Source organism: Oncorhynchus clarkii, chromosome 23 (assembly GCF_045791955.1).
Source record: "Oncorhynchus clarkii lewisi isolate Uvic-CL-2024 chromosome 23, UVic_Ocla_1.0, whole genome shotgun sequence".
NCBI classification, from domain to species: domain Eukaryota; kingdom Metazoa; phylum Chordata; class Actinopteri; order Salmoniformes; family Salmonidae; genus Oncorhynchus; species Oncorhynchus clarkii.
Window position 1 is genome coordinate 41,542,851 of NC_092169.1, and position 16,732 is coordinate 41,559,582.

General features: G+C 44.3%; 1 protein-coding gene across 1 annotated transcript in view; it reads left to right on the forward strand.

Moving 5' to 3' along the window:
• The window catches only part of LOC139381372 (protein sidekick-2-like), a 605,846-nt gene that overhangs the window by 544,016 nt on the left and 45,098 nt on the right, over positions 1-16,732 (forward strand). Inside the window, exons 18-32 of the mRNA XM_071124848.1 lie at positions 94-209; positions 1,591-1,786; positions 2,387-2,485; positions 2,564-2,755; positions 6,314-6,435; positions 6,597-6,706; positions 7,229-7,379; positions 7,951-8,188; positions 11,430-11,545; positions 11,728-11,917; positions 12,146-12,244; positions 14,422-14,616; positions 15,293-15,494; positions 15,720-15,823; positions 16,360-16,430. Coding sequence (XP_070980949.1) covers positions 94-209; positions 1,591-1,786; positions 2,387-2,485; positions 2,564-2,755; positions 6,314-6,435; positions 6,597-6,706; positions 7,229-7,379; positions 7,951-8,188; positions 11,430-11,545; positions 11,728-11,917; positions 12,146-12,244; positions 14,422-14,616; positions 15,293-15,494; positions 15,720-15,823; positions 16,360-16,430 — 2,201 coding nt within the window. The remainder of the gene's footprint in view (positions 1-93; positions 210-1,590; positions 1,787-2,386; positions 2,486-2,563; positions 2,756-6,313; positions 6,436-6,596; positions 6,707-7,228; positions 7,380-7,950; positions 8,189-11,429; positions 11,546-11,727; positions 11,918-12,145; positions 12,245-14,421; positions 14,617-15,292; positions 15,495-15,719; positions 15,824-16,359; positions 16,431-16,732) is intronic.

Genomic DNA, 16,732 nt, shown 5'->3' on the forward strand with positions numbered 1-16,732 from the left:
ATCCTGTTCTCTCTGTCCATCCCTCTCACCTCTCTCTCTATCTCTATCTCTTTATCTCTATCTGATTCTCTCTTTTCCTCTTGTCTTCCGCAGTGCCGACTATAGCCCCCAGTAAAGTTCAGGTGGAGGCCGTCAATTCCACCACCATCCGTATCACCTGGGCCGCCCCTAACCCTCAGTTTATCAACGGGATCAACCAGGGATACAAGGTGAGGGACATCATAGACACCAGTTATTTTGTCGCTAAGGGCAGTACTCTCTAATGAGTGATAGACACCAGTCACCCTGTCACCGAGGGCAGTACTCTCTAATGGGTGATAGACACCAGTCACCCTGTCACTGAGGGCAGTACTCTCTAATGGGTGATAGACATCAGTCACCCTGTCACCGACGGCAGTACTCTCTAATGGGTGATAGACACCAGTCACCCTGTCACTGAGGGCAGTCTCAGAGACACTAGGCAGCCTGTCATTAGAGGCAGTACAATCGATTGACTGGATGATAGGCTGGTAACGCCTCATGCTGTGTCACAAGGGGAAACAGATATGCCACTACCAAACATTGTGAAAGATGGCTTCCGATTTGTCAATTGTTTAATTGACCTTCATTTTTGGAGCATTTGAGCAGCTATCTATCTTGTGGCTAACTAGATCTGGAAGTCGTTTGTTCAATCTCTCCAGCTCACACTGTCAAGGAAGATGGTTTAAGAATGTCAGCTGTCATTTAAATATGTACTTTATAGGCTTAGAATGAGATGTATGGAGAAAGACTGCTTAGAATCAGCTGTACTAGTACTTGATTATATAGTCTGTGTGATGTGATGACACTGTATTTCTCTCAGAAGAGTTCATGAGAATGACTCTGGCCCCACTTATCAGGACATCTTAGCAGTCACTGTTAAACTCTCTCTGACTGCAGGGCTGTCCCGAGAGAGAGGTTACTGGGAGTGTGAGTGAGCGAGAGAGAGAGAGAGAGAGAGAGAGAGAGACGGAAGCAGAGGGGACATCCATATATTCCACATTCAGCTTACACACCCACCTCACCGCGTGCCAACTCCACACTCTCTTTCCCACAGACAAACTCTACTCACAGCCTGGGAACCAATATAGAAATAGACCCAACAGATTTGCCAATGGTAGTAATCATCTAAACACCTAATTGGCCACTCTCTCATTCTGATGTGTATGCAGTCCCTATACATTAGACCTGCTATACACCACAATTAAAAGCTCTCTTTTTCATCCTCTCTCTCTGTGGACTCATTCCAGCCCTGCCTTCAAGTGCTTACTCACTGGCAGAACACGTTGACACTGGCGCTAACTATTCATGTGGCAGGTATGATGCCAAATGACACCCCAGAGCAGGTCACCAGCACGTGCGAGGGGGAAGAGTTGGTTTAAACAAAACATTTGAAAATGATTAGACTTGAAAAGTAACACTTCTATTTCTGGGGGAAATTGTGGAGCTCTTTGGTTCCCATCCAAAATGTCAGAAAACCAGTCAGTCCTATTAGATGTTCTACCATTTAGTTTTTATTTCTAGTTTGATCTCACGCTCTTCCTTCTCTGTTCCCATTAACCATTCTGCTAGCTGTTGGCATGGGAGCCAGGTCAGGAAGAGGAGGTCACCATGGTTACAGTGAGACCTAACTTCCAGGACAGTGTGCATGTGGGCTACGTGACGGGGCTGAAGAAGTTCACAGAGTACTACAGCTCTGTGCTGTGTTTCACTACGCCGGGAGACGGCCCCCGCAGCCCCGCTAACGGCCTGAGGACACATGAAGACAGTGAGTTCAACATGCACACACACACACACACACACACACACTCACTGTTTAGTGGACATGGCCAATCATACTGAAACCTGCCTACTGGGTCAAGTGTATTATTAATGCACAGTATCAGCCTAGTTCTACAGTCCTAATGAATACGTAGGCTACAATTAGAGTTTTGCACAAATTCACATTTAATTGGGACACATTTTCTCAAGAGATAAAGGTTTGGCCATACTGTACTAGGCAATTGTGTAATTACACAATCTTCCAAGTAAAAGTCTAATTTTGCCTATTTTAGTAGCTGTAATGACTGTTCAACGGGCAATTTAAAAAAAGCCTAATATATTAAAATGCATCTACATAATGTAATTATGTATGCTATTGACATCCGTGGGATCCATTGTGTTATAATTCTCATCATGATAATGGGGTGGCAGGGCAGCCTAGTGGTTAGAGCGTTGGACTAGTAACCGAAAGGTTGCAAGATTGAATCCCCGAGCTGACAAGGTAAAAATTGTTCTGCCCCTGAACAAGGCAGTTAACCCACTGTTCCTAGGCTGTCATTGAAAGTAAGATTTTTTTCTTAAATAACCACTGTGCCCTCCTCTTTAGCTCCTGGGGCGGTGGGTGACCTGAGCTTCACAGAGATCCTCGACACGTCTCTGAAAGTGAGCTGGAGAGAACCTGAAGAGAAGAACGGAGTCCTCACAGGTACATCACTTAAAAGACATTGGACCTGAACAAATAATATTGGATTGATTGATGAATTCGATTGATTCTCTGTTCCAGGGTACCGTATCTCATGGGAGGAGTTTAACCGCACCAACACACGGGTGACCCACTACCTCCCCAACGTGACCCTGGAGTACCGCGTCACGGGGCTGACTGCCCTCACCACCTACACCATCGAGGTGGCCGGCATGACCTCCAAGGGCCAGGGAAAACTGTCCTCCTCCACAATCTCTTCTGGAGTACCTCCAGGTCAGTACCGACACATGACTCAGTCCCTGGTGTGTAGCTCCAGGTCAGTACCGGGTCATGGCTCAGTCCCTGGTGTGTAACTCCAGGTCAGTACCGACACATGGCTCAGTCCCTGGTGTGTAACTCCAGGTCAGTACCTACACTTGGCTCAGTCCCTGGTGTGTAACTCCAGGTCAGTAATGACACATGGCTCAAAAGTAAGAGTCCATCGAGATAATAGATAATCGAGATAATTCCAGTTTACAATTACCTATTAAAACACGGTACAGTGTATTATAGAAATACAAGACCTCCAGTAAATTATTACTGCACCTGGGGCTCCCCCAGACACTATACAGTATGTCTTTCAGAGCTGTCAAGTAAAATTACCCATTCTATCTAGGGTTACAGTTAGTACAGTATAGAGCTATGGTTATTTTTCAAGAATGGTGATTACTTCAACTCTTTAACTGTAAAAAGATACAGTCTATGGCTTTAACTCTACATCCCCAACCTAGAGATCTCACACTGTGCTTTTGTCTGTATAACCAGTCATGCTAATTATTAAGTAAGTATTAAGTATCCTAACTGTCCATTGAAAATGTCACCTTTAAAAGTTAATATTCTGTTCACTCATTCCCATATAATGTTGTTGTTCGTCCTATACTCGTATTTGTGGACAAAGTATAAATTGGAGAAAAAACACTTCAAAAACCCCACCTCAAACTTGTATCTCAAACAGACCATTTAAAAAAAGCTAGCTATTTCCTCATAGAGGATGATGACATCCTCCTGAAGAGAATGAGCTGGCCAATCAGCGGTCTACTCGCATTAATATGTTTTTTGACTGGCATAAGCCCACACCATTTCATCACAGAAAAGTAGTTTTTTAACATACTTAAATACAATTTGTTGAAGGAAAGCTATTTCACTCATATTGTAATTAATTATAGGTAATATTTCACAGAAATATGTAAACACTGGATAGTTGTTTTGAAGATGCACTACGTAGAAATCATTCAGCCATTTCCATGTTGCTAAAATTCTACTAAATCACCTAATTTCAATTTATGTGACAAAACAAGAAAGTATAGTGAATAGAATCATTGTATCATCTAAACCGCTGTGAAATATATTTTCCATAACCAACATTTTCAGCTGTTTGAAGCTGATGTTTTAAACCAAAATGAAAAGACGCAACAACGAAACTTTATAACAGGAAAGTATAGAAATGGTGCACATAGAACAGATCTACCTCTTTTTACTTTCTTTCAATGGGAATTACATATCTATAACTCACATGTCTATGTGATTTTTCTTAGGTTGCTCAAAAAGTGACGTTTTTCACCTTTAAATGTGATGCTTTTACTATTCCAGGTATATAGTCTATGTGCCAATAGACCCACTACATCAACTTGAAGAGTTGGCCCCTTTCACTATATAGTACCCTCACAGGAGGTTGGTTGCACCTTGATTGGGGAGGATGGGCTTGTGGTAATGACTGGAGCAGAATAAATGGAATGTTATCAAATACATCAAAAACATGGTTTCCAGGTGTTTGATGCCATTCCATTCGCTCCGTTCCAGCCATTATTATGAGTCATTCTCCCCTTAGCAGCCTCCACTTAGTACCCTAGGGCAGGGGTTCCCAAACATGTTCACTCAGTAACTTACAGGTAGCTGGCTGCCAGTAAGTTACCGTAAAAACAACAGGAGTTTTTTTTCCAGTGTAGGCTACACTGTACGGTAACTTACAGGCAAATAACTGCACTTGTGTAGCAGCTCCATCCACAATCATTTGATCGTGAGTTACCTCAAACTAATCTTAGCGGTCCATCGTAGTCCATGATGAAGATGTTCCTCTTCATGTGTTTGAGTCCGATGCGGGAACCGCACACTCTGCTGATTCCGGCTGCGTGTTAGTAGCTCCTGGAAAACCGCACTCACATACACACGTACTTGAATAGAATCTTTGTCATATTCAGCTTTTTCTCCAGCAGGATTTGCAGAGAATAAGCCATCCATAATGTAAAAAGTGAGATGAAATGCAATTGCTATTCATTTGGCCGTTTATTCTATCCCTATAAAGTATATGCCAACTTCATGATATTAATAATAAACATTTACATTCGGATATTGTACTTTTTTATTTTTTCATAACTTAATAAAAATACAATATCCAAATGTAAATGTTTATCATGAATTGGCATACTAATTATAGGGCTATCTCTATGTAAGAGCTTTTTCCAAGATCCCCAACTCTTCCCGCTGATCTAAAACGTTTTGTTTTATCTTATCTCAGAACTTTGAGTTGAGTGAAGTGAAACTTCCATGAGAGCGAGAGACTGCTACTCAACAGCATTGGCTCATCACCAGTGCAGTAGCCATTTTAGACCACAAGGCTGCACTGTCACAAAGTAATAGATTTCCCTGTAGTCAACTTTAACCCATAACTTAAACTTTAACCCACAACTTGAACCCATAAGTTCAACTTTAACCCACAACTTTAACCCATGAGAGTCCAAGCATCAACAGATAGCCCCCCCCAAAAAATCTAAAGGAAGTTTGTTCTGAAGTGAGAGATGTAAGAAAGATCAGTAAACATTTATTATTGTTTTGTACATTTATTTAACCCCTTATTTTTGGCATTAAACAGTCTCCATATATACTGTATTTACATTCATTTTTTCAACTGGTACTGGGGGACCTTCATATGAGTCTTGTGAGGCCTGTGGGCATCCTAGAGCAAAACAACAGACATGTGCATGTTCGTGAGAGTCACATATTAGTGTTCAGCCCAAACTGTTTGGACGCTACAGAAAGAAGTTGGCAGATCGGCTGTACCGACGCTTGTAAGGGGCGGAGAGCAAAATGGAGAACACCATCATGTTCGTGGGAGTCTCATCTTTCCATAATAGTTTGTAGGTCAAACCGTTTGGAAGCTACAGATGATTTTGTAAGAAGACTGATTTTCGGGATGTCTCTTGGCCTGACAAACACCACTCTACCTCTGTAACCTTTCACTGCTGAAGAGGAAGAGCAATGTGAATTGAGATGCATCCAATGCAAAACAAACAGATGTCTCTAGTTTAAACTTATTGGAGAAGTATTGGAGAAGTACCTTCAATCTTTAGCATTTTAATGTAGTAGAAGCATAGTCCTGAATCAGTAAAGATTTAAAAGATAAAACAATTCCATGTAGAAAACCTCAAGTATTAGGTTTTCTGTCGACTCATTACTTCAACTCTTTACTGTATTAAAGGCCTTGTCTGGCCCTTGATACTGTTCCTTCCTGTTCTCCTTGTATTATTCCCACCTTTCAAATGATGTGTTGTCTGTCTGTCTGTCTGTCTGTCTGTCTGTCTGTCTGTCTGTCTGTCTGTCTGTCTGTCTGTCTGTCTGTCTGTCTGTCTGTCTGTCTGTCTGTCTGTGTCTGTCTGTGTCTGTCTGTGTCTGTCTGTCTGTCTGTCTGTGTCTGTCTGTGTCTGTCTGTGTCTGTCTTTCTGTCTGTCTGTCTGTCTGTCTGTCTGTCTGTCTGTCTGTCTGTCTGTCTGTCTGTCTGTCTATCTATCTATCTAGAGCTGCCTGGTCCTCCCACCAACATGGCCATCTCCAACATTGGCCCTAGATCCATCACTCTCCAGTTCAAACCCGGCTACGATGGAAAGACCTCCATCTCTCGCTGGCAGGTAGAGGCCCAGGTAAGGTCTTCTCCCCCAGAGAAAGTCTCTGACCCCTCCCCTGATCTGTGACCCACATCGACTATGGCTAAGTCCCAAATGGTACCCTTTTCCCTATACACTGCACTATTTATAGTTTACCATTTGGGACGCACAATATATAATGTGGTTATTTTGTATAGGTCAGTGTGATAGGAGACAATGAGGACTGGGTGATTGTTCACCAGTTGCCCAACGAGCCTGATGCCCGATCCTTGGAGGTGCCAGGACTAAACCCATACACATTTTACAGGTAGTGTAACTAACCCCTACACCTTCTATTGGTACCATACTTAACCCATATACACCTTTACCCCTAACCTTTCTACAGGTAGTATACCTCACCTCTAACACCTAACCCTTCTACATGTAGTGTAGTTAACCTCTAACCTCTAACCCTTCTACATGTAGTGTAGCTAACCTCTAACCTCTAACCCTTCTACAGGTAGTGTACCTAACCTCTACCCCTAACCCTTCTACAGGTAGTGTACCTAACCTCTAACCCTTCTACAGGTAGTGTAGCTAACCATTAACCTCTAACCCTTCTACTGGTAGTGTACCTAACTTCTAACCTCTAACCCTTCTACAGGTAGTGTACCTAATCTCTAACACCTTATGCAGATTCCTGGGACCAATTAACTCAAAACAATACAGCTTTATGATCTCTGTTAGTCTAGTCTAGTTTAGATGTAATGAATAGAGCTGTGAGCCCTCTGGGCCCTATGGACCTCTCCTGTGATGACTTTGCTCTTGTTACTTCCCTCCCCCTTGGTAGGTTCCGTATGCGTCAGGTGAACATTGTGGGGACTAGTCCTCCCAGTCAGCCCTCCAGGAAGATCCAGACCTTGCAGGCCCGTCCAGATATGTTCCCCGCTAACGTCACCCTGCGCACGGCCAGCGAGACCAGTCTGTGGCTCCGATGGGTGGTACGTGACGTCTCAACAGACTGACGACATGATATGATGCTCTGGTTTCATCATCAAGCGATGATGACTGACTGTTTGATTTATACTGATTATTAAGGATTTCTCTCTCCTTTCTTTCTTTCATTTCTGTCTCCCTCTCCACCTCTCACTCTCTCCACCCCTCTTACCTCTCTCCCTCTCTCTCTCTCTACCTCTCTCTCTCTCCCTCACCCTCTCTCTCCCTCACCCTCACCCTCTCTCTCCCTCACCCTCTTTCTCCCTCACCATCTCTCTCCCTCACCCTCTCTCCCCCTCCCTCCCTCCCTCTCTCCCCCTCTGTCCCTCTCTCGCCCTCCCCACATCTACCTCTTACCTCTCCCTCTCTCTCTCTCTCCCTCACTCTCTCTCTCCCTCACCCTCTCTCTCCCTCCCTCTCTCCCTCACCCTCTTTCTCCCTCACCCTCTTTCTCCCTCACCCTCTCTCTCCCTCACCCTCTCTCCCCCTCTCTCCCTCCCTCTCTCCCTCCCCCTCTCTCGCCCTCTCTCCCTCTCTCGCCCTCCCCACCTCTACCTCCACCTCTTACCCCCCCAGCCCCTACCAGAGTGGGAGTACAATGGGGACCCAGAGGTGGTGGGCTACCGGGTCCAGTACTCCCGCACAGGCTCCCAGGGTAGGGCGCTGGCCCATGTGATCGCTGACCGGCTGGAGAGGGAGTTCACCATCGAGGACCTGGAGGAGTGGACAGAGTACGATGTCAGGGTTCAGGCTCTCAACGGCATCGGGGCCGGGCCCTGGAGCCAGCCTGTCAGAGGAAGGACCAGGGAGTCTGGTGAGATCACACTGCCTTTGTCCAAAATGGAACCTAATTCTCTATATAGTATAGTGCACTACTTTTGACCAGGGTCCATAGGGAATAGGGTGCAATTTGGGATGCAGACTCTGTATACGGTAGATGCTGTTATATACTGGTTAATATACTGTTCACATCTCAACAATTGGTGGAGTCTCTGTCACACAGCACTGATGTTCAGTCTTTAATATGGGGGCCTTTGACCTACACACTTCATTAATTTAGGACTTAAAAGGCATGGCCTATGGCTACTGAACCAGTATTCTGATCTACAGAACCAGTATTTTGATCTTCAGAATATGTGGGTTTGGCACAGACCTCCTGCATATTAGCTCTTTAGCTATCCATGTATATGGAATTCGGGCCAAGCTAGCTTTACTCTTTCTGCTTCATGGAGCCATATGAAACACACAACAACCCGTCTGTCTGCCTTACTCTCTCTCCCCCCCCCCCCCCCCCCCCGCTGGTCACTGTGGCTACCAGACTTTAGGGAGTAGAGAGTAGAGGAGGAAATTGGGAACACATGGGCTACAATGTGGAATTCCTGTGTTTTTTCCTTTTTTTCCCACAACATCAACATCTTCAGAATCAGAAGTTTTATATCCACATATAAACTCAGCAAAAAAAGAAAAGTTCCTTTTTCAGGACCCTGTCTTTCGTAAAAATCCAAATAACTTCACAGATCTCATTGTAAAGGGTTTATACACGGTTTCCCATGCTTGTTCAATGAATCATAAACAATTAATCAACATACAGGTGTGGAATGGTCGTTAAGACACTAGCAGCTTACAGACGTTAGGCAATTAAGGTCACAGTTATGAAAACTATAGGACACTAAAGAGGCCTTTCTACTGACTCTGAAAAACACCAAAAGAAAGATGCCCATGGCCCCTGCTCACCTGCGTGAACGTGCCATAGGCATGCTGCAAGGAGGCATGAGGACTGCTGATGTGGCCAGGGCAATAAATTGCAATGTCCATACTGTGAGACGCCTAAGACAGCGCTGCAGGGAGACAGGACGGACAGCTGATCGTTTTCGCAGTAGCAGACCACGTGTAACAACACCTGCACAGGATCGGTATATCCGAACATCACACCTGCGGGACAGGTACAGGATGGCAACAACAACTACCTGAGTTACACCAGGAACGCACAATCCCTCCATCAGTGCTCAGACTGTCTGCAATAGGCTGAGAGAATCTGGACTGAGGGCTTGTAGGCCTGTTGTAAGACAGGTCCTCACCAGACATCACCGGAAACAATGTCACCTATGGGCACAAACCCACTGTCGCCCGGAAAAGACAGGACTGGCAAAAAGTGCTCTTCACTGACGAGTCACGGTTTTGTCTCACCGGGGTGATGGTCGGATTCACATTTATCGTTGAAGGAATGAGCGTTACACCGAGGCCTGTACTCTGGAGCGGGATCGATTTGGAGGTGGAGGGTCCGTCATGGTATGGGGTGGCAGTGTGTCACAGCATTATCGGACTGAGCTTGTTGTCATTGCAGGCAATCTCAACGCTGTGTGTTACAGGGAAGACATCCTCCTCCCTCATGTGGTACCCTTCCTGCAGGCTCATCATGACATGACCCTCCAGCATGACAATGCCACCAGCCATAGTGCTCGTTCTGTGTATGATTTCCTGCAAGACAGAAATGTCAGTGTTCTTCCATGACCAGCGAAGAGCCCGGATCTCAATCCCATTGAGCACGTATGGGGACTGTTGGATCGGAGGGTGAGTGCTAGGGCCATTCCCCCCAGAAATATTTGGGAACTTGCAGGTGCCTTGGTGGAAGAGTGGGGTAACATCTCACAGCAAGAACTGGCAAATCTGGTGCAGTCCATGAGAAGGAGCTGCAGTACTTAATGCAGCTGGTGGCCACACCAGATACTGACTGTCACTTTTGATTTTGACCTACCCTTTGTTCAGGGACACATTATTCAATTTCTGTTAGTCACATGTCTGTGGAACTTGTTCAGTTTATGTCTCAGTTGTTGAATCTTGTTATGTTCAGACAAATATTTACACATGTTAAGTTTGCTGAAAATAAACGACACAGTGAGAGGACGTTTATTTTTTTGCTGAGTTGATTATATCCAGGGACATGTGCCAAGGAAGGAGTCATAGCCTAGCTGGCCTGATTCTCTGGAGCTACAGTCACACCTGGGTTAGACCCTAGGCCTCAGTGTCTATGTGTCTTTAACACACACACACACAATGGCCCATGAAGATGTATTTTCATTTATGTTTTTAACCTTTATTTAACCAGGTAGTCTAGTTAAAAACAAGTTCTCATTTACAATTGTGACATGGCCAAGATAAAGCAAAGCAGTTCGACACATACAACGACACAGAGTAAAGCAAACATACAGTCAAGAAAAATAAGTCCATATAAAATGTGAGCGAAGGAGGTGGGCTAAGGGAGGTAAAGGCAAAACAAAGGCCATGGTGGCGAAGTAAATACAATATAGCAAGTAAAACACTGGAATGGTAGATTTGCAGTGGAAGAATGTGCAAAGTATAGATAGAAATAATGGGGTGCAAAGGAGCAAAATAAATAAATACATAAATCTATACATTAGGTGGAGAAGTTGTTTGGGCTAAATTATAGTATACCAGTGCCTGAGCCTATGATTGATTAGAGAATGCCAGCCAACCCTGGTATATAAATTGCAGTGGTGCTTAAGGTTTTTGCAGTTTAAAATACATCTCAATGGTCTATGGTAAAGGGTGTCAATTGATCTCAAACACTGAGCGGAAGCATTCATATATAAAATATCACCATAGTCTTGTATAAGCATAAATGTAGCTGATACTAGCCTCCTGGCTTCAAAAGAAAAACCGGCCTTATTCCTAAAATATAATCAGTTTTTTGTACGATGTTGAATATGCAATGTAAAATAGAGGCTGTCATCAATTAATATTCCAAGATATGTATATGAGGTTGCAGTCTCAATCTCATTTCCCTGACAAGTAATAATAGGTGAAAGGTTCAGAGGTCTATTTCTTGCTTTAGAAAACAATATTAGTTTAGTTTTGTCAGTAATGAGGATAAGCTTCAACTGACACAAGGTATGTTGAACAGTATAAAAAGCAGTTTGCAAGTTCTGGGAACCTTTTGTGAGAGACGAGGCACAACAATAAGTTACAGTATCATCAGCGTAAAATACCTGGTTTTCGGTCTTAAAAGTGATTTTTTAATTTGTTATTCCCTCCAGTCCCCTCCTGTGGCCCCACCAACGTGTCAGCCTTTGCCACAACCTCCAGCAGTATCCTGGTGCGCTGGTTTGAAGTACCAGAACCAGACCGGAATGGGCTGATCTTGGGATACAAGGTGTGTGAGGTGCTTAGTCATCACCCTCGCCTCCAAGAGGGATACAATACTGTACACAAAAATAATTCCCATTCCCACTCCCACTCTCTAATTCAACATCTTCCTTTTGCTCTTCTCTTCGTCCCTCTCTTCTCCACTCTTCTCACCTATCCTCTGTTTTCTTCTATTCTCTTCTCTTTCAGGTGTTGTATAGGGAGAAGGACTCTGACTCGTCCCTCCAGTTGTGGACAGTGGATGGGAACGCCAGCCACAGTGTCCAGCTGACTGGTCTGGGGAAATACGTCCTCTATGAGATCCAGGTCCTGGCCTTCACCCGCATCGGAGACGGCATGCCCAGCTCACCACTCATACTGGAGAGAACTCTGGACGACGGTATGCACTGGGCAACCTAATATATGCCTTTCTTAATGTATACTACCTGTAGGGCCCTTAGACATCGAGTAGTGGTGGATACAGGATATTTTCAAGCTTTCAAATAGCTTATTCAGAATTTGATATTATAGTATACCAATGCCCACTACCATTCAGTAAACCAATGCATCTGAAGTGAAGAAAGAGGTGTTAAATAGTCTAACCCCTCTGCCACTCTCTCGTCTCCAGTGCCCGGCCCTCCAGTGGGCATCCTGTTCCCTGAGGTCCGGACCACCTCGGTGCGTCTCATCTGGCAGTCCCCGTCCCAGCCTAATGGTATCATCCTGGGTATGTGGTTTGACCTTTGACCCTGACCAGACCTTTCACCTTTAACCTGTCCAGACTCCACAAGAATGACCCTCTCATACAGCAAACAAAAACAACATCACCTTGACTATGATGATTTAGTTATAACCAACTTTTGACCTAGCATCGTAGAACCAACCACATACTTGTGTTCACCATTATGTTTCAGGCAGGTTCAAAGGGCTTAAAGTAGAACTGCCAGAATTGTTGCAATCAGCGCATTGGCCATATTGAAAAGACACAGAAATTGCAGCCACGACTCAAACTACCCGTTGTTTTATTTGAAAAAATGTGGTCCTTTATGATGTCCACCATGCCTGTGGCCCCACGAACGTGTGGGGCAGTAGCATGCCGAATATAGCATTTTAACATATTACAACAAAAGAGAGAAATAATATTTGTCCAGACTTTACTGCTATGCTAGCTTGCAGATGTGCATAATATGCTGTGACCCTAACTCCAAATAACAAAAACGTAGCTATAGATTGTTATAACATTTAAATGTCAAACATGTTTTTCATGTTTTTGCACTGCATGGATCACCAGTGCGGTTGAATGCAGCATTGCTGTATGGTGCACTCAAAATGTATTGCAACGTCTGTTGAGTAGCCAGCCGAGGCTCCTGCTCAAATCAAATCAAATCAAATGTATTTATATAGCCCTTCGTACATCAGCTGATATCTCAAAGTGCTGTGCAGAAACCCAGCTTAAAACCCCAAACAGCAAGCAATGCAGGTGTAGTAGCACGGTGGCTAGGAAAAACTCCCTAGAAAGGCCAAAACCTAGGAAGAAACCTAGAGAGGAACCAGGCTATGTGGGGTGGCCAGTCCTCTTCTGGCTGTGCCGAGTGGAGATTATAACAGAACATGGCCAAGATGTTCAAATGTTCATAAATGACCAGCATGGTCCAATAATAATAAGGCAGAACAGTTGAAACTGGAGCAGCAGCACGGCCAGGTGGACTGGGGATAGCAAGGAGTCATCATGTCAGGTAGTCCTGAGGCATGGTCCTAGGGCTCAGGTCCTCCGAGAGAGAAAAAGAAAGAGAGAAAGAGAGAATTAGAGAGAGCACACTTAAATTCACACAGGACACCGGATAGGACAGGAGAAGTACTCCAGATATAACAAACTGACCCTAGCCCCCCGACACATAAACTACTGCAGCATAAATACTGGAGGCTGAGACAGGAGGGGTCAGATGACACTGTGGCCCATCCGAGGACACCCCCGGACAGGGCCAAACAGGAAGGATATAACCCCACCCACCAAATGTTGCTGGATTAAGCCTACATGTATGGTGTTTTGTTGCAGGTTTAGTTTTTTGGTTATTTATGGTCAAGTTTTATAAACCGTAGCCAGACTGCAACATTTTAGTAGCCCAGCTGGCATGTGTCTATACACTTAACCCTCCGCTACGCATTGTAAATGGGACACACTAAAGTAGCGCAGTTGAAGTTGAATTCACCTATGCGTGCGCATCAGGCTGTAATTTTATAAAGTTAATGACTCAACTGTTTACTAATTTATACACACTTGTGTGTCCTATTCAGCCCGCAGGCTTTGTTTGACAAGTGCGCTAGCCTATTAGCCACGTTATGACTGACTTGTGATCATTGCCCTTACTAGTTTGATTGTATTGACATTCCCAGCCTTCCCAGTCATCTTCCCGGTTGTCTGTTCTTGTTCAAAATATATTGAAACTGAAAGAGTGCATCCAGAATGGGTGGAGGCAGCAAACAATGTACTAGGCCAGCTGTGATTGACAACCCGACAGCAATGTTCTTTGGGACTTCCAAGAAATGCATTGGGGAATTATATTAATCATGCATTGAACTGCATCCATCTATTCTGCCAACAATGCCTTACTGTACGTCATGGAATGTTGAGTCAAATGAAGATGTTTTTGAAGCATAAACTGAGTATTTGATATTTTTGACTGATATGATTGTCTGTTTGTCTGCAAAGCAGTTAAAACACTGTCAGTTTCACTTTAAAAGGTGGGTGTCCATATCTTCTGAAGGAATTGTTGACAGACATTAAGGATAATCATCATATCTTCTGAAGGAAATGTTGACAGACATTAAGTTTAATCATCAAGTTAATAGTGTCTGACTCTGACTCTATGCTTTCATGTTGTGTTTTCTGTTTTCTCTTCTCAGCCTATCAGATCACGTATCGTCTGAACTCGACCAATAGCAACACGGCCACAGTGGACGTCTTAAACCCGAGTGCTCGCCAGTACATGGTGACTGGCCTGAAACAAGAGTCAGTGTACGTGTTCCGCATCACAGCCCAGACACGCAAGGGCTGGGGGGAGGCTGCAGAGGCACTGGTGGTCACCACCGAGAAGAGAGGTAAATGTGATTTGAAAGATATGTCAGATGACGTGTTATATCACATTAGTGTATGAGTTATTGTACTTATTGAATATACCAAAAACATATGGAAAAGTTATAGTATGAGTTATTGTAGCTTATAGGACATTCCAGAAATAATTGTGTATTTTGTGTACTTAGATCAAGTTTTATGTTACATTAGCATATGAGTTATTGTACTTATAGAGCAAACCACAGAATACTGTCTACATGTGTTAGAGAGCAGGCAGGTTTATTTTCTCAGGGTTGACACAAAATGTTAGAGTGGCTGGGCTAAGTCAAGCAGTTACCGTAAACAACAGAGAATTCCATCGAGTTTAGAAGAAACACTCATCTCATCTGATAGTGGTTTACACATTCAGCACATTGGTTTCTAATGAGTCATATTCTGCCCGGTTACATCTGCAGTAATAAGCTATTTGTTTAGTGTTTTTACACAAGCACTTGAAGTTAGTGAGTACTGTAGGCTAATGATATTGTGTGTGGTCATTTGTTTAACCTGATAAGAACTGACAGTACACAGTTCAAACTTTCTTTCTGTTATCGTAGAACTGTTGTTGTTAACCTTGTTAGCCTCTTTAACCCCCTCTGTTTTCCCCTCTCTCTTCCCCTCTTCCTCTGTCTCCCCTCTCTCCCCCCCCCCCCCCCCCCCCAGCTCGCCCTCAGCCCACCGGTCGTCCCATGGTGCCCCAAGAGAATGTTCAGGCCCGCAGCGTGTTGTTGTCATGGGAACCAGGCAGCGATGGCCTCTCTCCGGTCCGCTACTACACCGTGCAGCTGAGAGAACTGCCCAACAGCAACTGGACCGTCCACTCTGCCTCGGTCAACCACGAGTCTAGCTTCTACATAGTTGGCAGGTACAGTATAGACCCTACCTAGCACACTACCTAGCACCCCACCCAGTGCACTAACAGGGGTACATAGTGGAAGGTTTCCTATAACAGTATAGACCCTTGAGCTGAGATATTTGAGATATTCGCTTGGAGAAGCTGCACTTAGCCCTAAATGGAACTTGAAAGGTTGAACAAAATATTGTAATGACTTGAGAATGATGTTGTCATGTGTTACATCTCTGTTGCTAGGCTGAAGCCCTTCATCTCCTACCAGTTTAGAGTGAAAGCCACCAACGACGTAGGAGACAGTGAATACAGCGAGGAGAGTGAAGTTATCACCACACTACAGGACGGTAAGAGACTTGAACTCTTTTCACGTTGTGGTATATTACTGCATTGAAAATAAAGATCCTTGTGGACATCATATTATCCACACATGATTTGGTCTTCATTGTCCTTGGATTTGTCACATTGACACATTTGTAGGCAGGGGTTCTATAAAGTATGTTTTACATCAGTGTTGGGTTAGAATCTTTCCCTGATCAGAATGTCAGGATGAGTTAATGTAATGCTGTGGTGAGGACATTATTGGCAGCAGCAGAATAGGTGATGTCATCTTCACCATCTGTGGTTGCTGTGTGACTGACGGGGGGGGGGGGGGCACTTAAAACCAAACAATGTCAACCGAGCAGTACTAACTTTAATTCAATAAATGTTCTTCCTTCAAATCAATGTCATGCCCATATTTGACTTGTTTACCAGTGGGTGATATGTTCTCTTTAGTTGTGTATGCTGTGAATACCACTGCGTTAGTTATTTGCACCTGGTGGTAGTCTCAACTAATTGTCCTCACTTTCAATCTTTGTTCTTTTCTCTCCTTCTGTTGCAGCCCCTGATGAAGCCCCCACAATCCTCTCTGTCACACCACACACAACTACATCCGTGCTGATTCGCTGGCAGGTAAGAAGAGACGTGGTGATTGGTCCTGATGTCTGTCTTCCTATCCACAGTAAAACCCAGTCATCTGTCAGTCAGTGGGTGGTAATGAGAGGGTAGCACGGTGAATAGGGTGTACTTAGACTGAGTGGAACACACACCTCCTCTCTCTAACACTAACACCTGAATTAGCAGGTCATAACGGGGAGATGGAGAGTTCCCAGGTTACTGCCTGTAGGAGTTTTACAGCGAGACATCCAAACTCTTCTCTCTTTCCCCTGTTCTCTCTCTCACTCCTCTCTTTTCCATTTGTTCTGGGCCTGTTA